General features: G+C 34.6%; 1 protein-coding gene across 1 annotated transcript; it reads left to right on the top strand.

The window, feature by feature from the left end:
- Positions 1 to 868: 868 nt before the first annotated feature.
- Positions 869 to 4,620, top strand: LOC132111779 (charged multivesicular body protein 3-like). The gene is made up of 6 exons (XM_059519371.1): positions 869 to 1,021; positions 1,272 to 1,332; positions 1,478 to 1,657; positions 2,554 to 2,675; positions 2,761 to 2,875; positions 4,419 to 4,620. The coding sequence occupies exons 1-6, from the start codon at positions 977 to 979 to the stop codon at positions 4,565 to 4,567; spliced, it is 672 nt and encodes a 223-aa protein (XP_059375354.1). The 5' UTR covers positions 869 to 976; the 3' UTR covers positions 4,568 to 4,620.
- Positions 4,621 to 6,476: the final 1,856 nt, after the last annotated feature.

Below are 6,476 nucleotides of genomic sequence, written 5' to 3'. Positions count from 1 at the left end.
CTGAGGGGAGATTATTATTTTCATGTTAAAAAAAGACGTTGCCAAACGGTTTTATTATTTGGTGATTAAAAGAAACAAACAAACAAACAAACAAACGTTTTTAGAAAACTTTATGATTGAAATTATCTGAAACTGAGGGAACACTATATATATATATATATATATATATATATATATATATATATATATATATATATATATATATATATATATATATATATATATATATATATATATATATATATATATGTATGTATATATTAGCAATGTATAATATAAATAAAAATTTATAAAATAAAATAATAAAATAAAAATTTATCAATAAACCCACAAAGCCTTTCTTTAATATGTATATATATATATATATATATATATATATATATATATATATATATATATATATATATATATATATATATATTAAAGAAAGGCTTTGTGGGTTTATTGATAAATTTTTATTTTATTATTTTATATGAACTGTTTTTCATTACGGGGCCGAATTAATTAAGTTAATACTTAAATTTGCTTATTCTTGTCAGGAGTGGATTTTTTGTTCTGCAGTTTAGCTGTGCCTCATAAAAAAATATTTACCTTTCTAATTTATGTTCACTGTTCATATCACTGTCTTAGAAGCCTATTTTATTTAAAAATATCAGTAAATAAATAAGTAATAACATCTGTTTTATGTATTTATATAATTGTATACGTATAAAAAAATATTTGTTTGTCAGTCATTTAAATTTATATTTTTATTATGTTTGAGGAGCATTCACTTTCTATTTCGACATAAAAAAAAACATTCAAAACATTAACGGAAAAATACAGTTCAAGCCGTACTTATATTATGAAAAGTGAACCATAACCGGAAACTCCCGATGTTGTCATCCGTCGAGAGGCTGGGATCAGGAAGTTGACTTTTAATGTACTGTTTTGGTTGATCTCGTCGCTGTTCAGTTATCTAATTTACAAGTTTAAAATGGGGCTTTTTGGAAAAACACAAGAGAAACCACCGAAGGACCTTGTAAGTGAAACATAGGTTATCGCGGACGACGGGAGTTAATGTTTTTTAATTAAACGTTCCTTTGTAAATAATATCAGGCCTATAAATAGCTTGTTGGTAACATGTTGTATTACGTAATGACATTTCAAACGAGGTACTTTTAAAAGCTTGGTTTAACTCTGTGGTTTATAAGTGGGTTGTAGAACCAAAATCATAAAATTGCCTTTACATGTAAAATTTAATCTCAAACTGTTTAATCTCTTTTCTATAGATCAATGAATGGTCTCTCAAAATCAGAAAAGAAATGAGGGTTATTGACAGACAGATTCGAGGTGAGGTCATATTACACCGGTAATTGTTAATGTGACAACTTGCAGTCTGTTTTAATAATGTAATTACATTTTAATTACTTTTTCACTTAGGTAATTGTACTTAACCAAAGTTGTAATTATATATATTGTATTTTTTTCCCCAAAGATATTCAAAGAGAGGAGGAGAAGGTGAAGAGATCGATCAAAGAATCTGCAAAGAAGGGACAGAGAGATGTCTGCATCATCCTCGCCAAAGAGATGATTCACTCAAAGAAAGCCATCAACAAGCTGTATGCCTCTAAAGCCCAAATGAACTCTGTGCTGCTCAGTATGAAGAATCAGTTATGTGAGTATAGCTTTTATTTGCAGACCCAACAAGTGCTTTGTAAGTTCACAAATGGCATGAATTCATAAAAAATAATAATAATAATGTGGCATGTGCAAATGTTTGAACACTCTTCCACTGATCCACTACCCCAGAACCTTTTTGATTGTTGAATTTAATTTGCTGCGGTCAAAAGTATGTTAAATAAAAAAGGGGAAACAATTTGATGAAAATAACAACATTTTAAGTAAGTTGTGCTTTGGGTTTGTATAGCTGCCACAGGAAATAATGTGCAAGGTGTGGGAAAAGGGTGGAGTACACCATGATGTTTAAATCTGACCACACTAGGCATCATACACTTGCTGACAAATTATTACACTTTGACTGCTGAAAATCTGCACACTGGCTATGACTTTTAGCAGCTATTGTCAACTTGTCCAGACTTTTGTTTGGGCCAAAGTATTAAAGCTGCAGTAGGTAACTTTTGTAAAAATTTATTTTTTTACATATTTGTTAAAACTCTCATTATCTCCTGACAGTAGAATATGAGACAGATAATCTGTGGAAAAAATCAAGCTCCTCTGGCTCCTCCCAGTGGTCCTATTGCCTGTCCTGAATCACTAGGGTACACCTATAATAAGTGTTTGTATTCTGACTAGGGTAGGTACCGCGGTGGAGTAATCCAGTACCTTTGTGATTCTTCATAGACATAAACAGAGAGAAGTAGCTCCGGCTACAACGTTCTTCCGCAAGACACAAGCAGTTCTGTTTATTAACCGCTAGAGCGTCAAAAGTTACCGACTGCAGATTTAAGATTAGAGGTCGACTGCTAGTGTATATTACCAATACCGATAGCTAGGGTGGACCACACCAATAAGTGTTACTCATACATTTGTTCATTGGTTTCCCCATTCCAGCTGTATTAAGAGTGGCTGGTGCCATGCAGAAGAGCACAGAAGTCATGAAGGCCATGCACAGCCTGGTTAAAATCCCAGAGATTCAAGCCACCATGGCAGAACTCTCAAAAGAGATGATGAAGGTATGTACATAAACACTTCTTCTGCAAAGAAAAGTCTTGATGAGCACATGTAACATCTCTAATGTGGCTCACTCATACTACACAGGCTGGAATCATAGAGGAGATGCTGGAGGATACACTGGAAGGGATGGATGACGAGGAGGAAATGGAGGAAGCAGCAGAGGCTGAGGTTGATAAGATCCTCTTTGAGATTACAGCTGGTAAGGAACCACATAACCATCACTCACACTGTAAAAAAAAATGACTGTAAAAGGCTTAAAATACTACGGTAAAAATTTGCCTTTACTATATACAGTGAAAACTAAAAAATCCAACAGAAAATTTCATGACACTTTACAGTAAACTGTTACATTTACAGTTTTGGAAGAGAAAAGAATATCTTGTTATCTTAATTGATTATTCTTGTCATCTCATCAATTCGACATTCCCAGAATTCACTGTGACAGTTCACATTTCATGGTTTTTCATTAAGATGGCTTGAGAAAGTTAAAGGGATACTCCACCGCTAAATGAAAATGTTGTCATTAATCATTTACCCCCATGTCGTTCCAAACCTGTAAAAGCTTTGTTCGTCTGCGGAACACATTTAAAGATATGGATGAAAACTGGGAGGCTTGAGACTGTCCCATAGACTGACAAATAAATGACACTGTCAAGGTCCAGGAAATTATGAGAGACATCGTCAGAATAGTCCATCTGCTATCAGTGATTCAACCATAACGTTATGAAGCAACGAGAATAAAAAAAAACAAAAAACAACTTTATTCAACCATTTGTCTCCTCTGTGTCTCTCCACATCAGCATAGTGCCATTTTGGAGAATACGAGCTGTACACAATACGCTAATGTGGAGAGAGTTACTAGGTCCCCAACCCGGGATCGATCCTGGAATCAATCCCGGGATGTGTTTGTGTTCACATAGAAGGCACACTGGCAATTTTCTGCCAATTTTCCGAGACCAACGTGCAGTGTGAAAGTCATAGGTGTATATGACTTTCTTTTTTCATAAGAATCCATTCGGAGTTATTTAAAATATATATTTGATCTTTCAAGCTGTTTGATGCCACTCAGCGGGTGATGCACTGCATCGGTCCTTGAGAAGTTTAATAAAAAGCGCATCCATTAAAAAAAAAGTGTCTCACACGGCTCCGGGGGGTGAACGAAGCCCTCCTGTAGCGAATCGATACATTTACCTCAGTATGCGGTTAAGATACTTGTTTTGATAGATGTGGCTTTCTCATTACTACCTACACTAAAAAAACGGGTGGTGAAACTATTTTCAACCAGAAATTGCAAGTAAATTTTTTAATAATTAGAAGGAAATGGCATATAGCACATTTAATTTAACATGCAAATTTATTACAGAAAAATGAACATTTTGAAAAAAAGAAATCTTTTTTACAGTGAGTGTTTTTGGTGGTTGTCAGTGTATTATAGAGGCACAAAACAGATTTAAGTACTTTAGTAGGTTGGGATATTAACATTATATCAATGAAATATACTTTTTGTTTTACTGTAAATTTAAATTCAATTTGTAAAGCCTAATGTTGGCTGCCACATCTGCTGTTTTATCTCCCCATAAACCAATTTTTGTTTTTTAATGGTGTAGGATGTGGAAATGGCCATTTTATCTCACCTCCCCAGTCTTTTCTTTTGATGAAAAGTGCTACCACACAAAACATTTTAACATTATGCACTCATAGATATGAACCAAAGATGAAATTATTGCTTTGTTTAAAAACAGGTGCGCTAGGAAAAGCACCCAGCAAAGTCACAGATGCCCTGCCTGAACCAGTGCCGATTGGAGCCACGGCAGCCTCAGAAGAGGAAGAGGAAGAAGAAGAAGAAGATATCGAGGGAATGCAGTCCAGGCTAGCAGCACTGAGGAGCTAAAAGACCCGTTTTTTCTCCTTGAGCTCTATAGGCAACATATCTTACTTCCTCTGTAGCTTTTCTTACCCATAAGAAGACTTTGGTACATTAAGTTTACCACTAAATTCAGACTTCACATAAAATGAACAAAGCTCTATTGATAGTGTATTTTGAAATAAAAGGAACTCTATTTTACATATAATAAAAAACAGTGAAGTCCGATGTTTAGTTGTTATATTAGCAGGTGGATGGCCATTTCAAATTATTCACTTTTTACTTAAGCCCGTTTCATGTCTAGATATTCTGACTCCACTCATTTGGATCTATGCAGCTTGTCTTAGACTCTGTTGTGTAGTGACATCCTCTCAGTCGGTGTTGGTCGAAATCGTTTTGTCTCGAGCCTTATTTAGGCGAAGTTACTAGTTCTTTCCTATATCTGGTGAACTGGTTTTTACTGAGTAGGACAACTTCATTGAAGCCATTACTTGTAAAAATCTTGTACAAATACTGAATATAAAAATATACCTGTTTGCATTGTTATTTTATAAGTAAACAGTAAACTTGTTAGCAAGTTATAAAACAGGCTTTCGGAAAATAAAGCAATGGTTGTGGTCAATAACTGACTGGCTTTTACACACTAGGTGTTTCAGACTTCAAGGAGCTGATCGCATTTCTGTCTTTGTTTCTACTACTTTTGTACTTTTGTTATGGTTTAAATCCAGTTATATCTTTGTATGTTATTGATTATGAATATTTTGAATACTCTATGCTTTTGCTTTTAGATTAATGAAATGCCTAATGATGTAAATGGCTGACAATTTATGTTATAGTTTCTTCAACCAGACCTATGTTATAATTTAAGATGAATATTTGGATATTGAATACAATTCTAATATGTCTACTTTCCATATGAAACAACTACTCTTTATGCATTGTGGCTTCATAATTAGTTTTGGCATGACCAATTTTGTATGGTACAATCCATTAATATCTGCTTATTTGGCATAAATTGTGCTCTCTGGAGTGAAAAGTACATGGATTTTGAGCAGCTCCAGGCTCAGTATGTTGACTCATTTATAATCCCCTGAATGAACCAAATTTGGTTTCATTTCAGACCTTTGCTGTTATAAAAAAAAAAAATAATAATCCATCTGCACAAAACTGTGTTTTGTATACTGGAAAAATATGTTGATAACTCTAATAAAATTTTACAGGCAAAAAGAGTAGCTACATTTAACCAGACTGATAGAACCAATGTTCTATCGTTGACTGTATTATTATCTTTTGGGATTCACAGAGGGTTGTTTTACTTGCCTCATTCTCTCTCCTTTTGACTCGCTCTCTGTCCAGCTTTGTGATGGAAACCTGATCTTCTGAATGTCTTTTGACTGAATCTAGCTTATTTCTCTATAGAAGCTCTGTTTATTTCACAAAAACAGACGTCTGCGCTTAAAGGGGTCATATGATGCTGCTAAAATAAAACTTTTTTGTGTTTGGTGTAATGCAATGTGTTTATGCGGTTCAAAAAACACATTTTCCATATAATGTACATTATTGTTTCTCCTCTATGCCCCACCTTTTGAAACGTGTCGGTTTTACAAAGCCCATCGCTCTGAAAAGGCGAGGCGTGCTCTGATTGGCCAGCTATCCAGTGCATTGTGATTGGCCGAATGCCTCAAGCGTGTGACGGAAATGTTATGCCCCTTACAATACTGTGATGCGTGTCCCAGCGTCATGAGACTCAGTCCAGCTGCTCTGCTCGTGCACATCGCATCATCTGTACTCTTTTAGCAGTTCAGTCAATGTACTGTTAGGAGTAACTGAATAAATCGGGATATTATTTTATTTCAGAGGGAGTGTAAGGCACGTTTATAAACCGAATAATTGAAGTAATTTGTGGATTAGTGCATACTGGGGACGCAAACCGCTT

This window comes from Carassius carassius, chromosome 31 (assembly GCF_963082965.1).
Source record: "Carassius carassius chromosome 31, fCarCar2.1, whole genome shotgun sequence".
Lineage (NCBI taxonomy): Eukaryota > Metazoa > Chordata > Actinopteri > Cypriniformes > Cyprinidae > Carassius > Carassius carassius.
The sequence above is the reverse complement of the archived record's forward strand: the minus strand, read 5'-3'. Positions and strand labels throughout refer to the sequence as shown.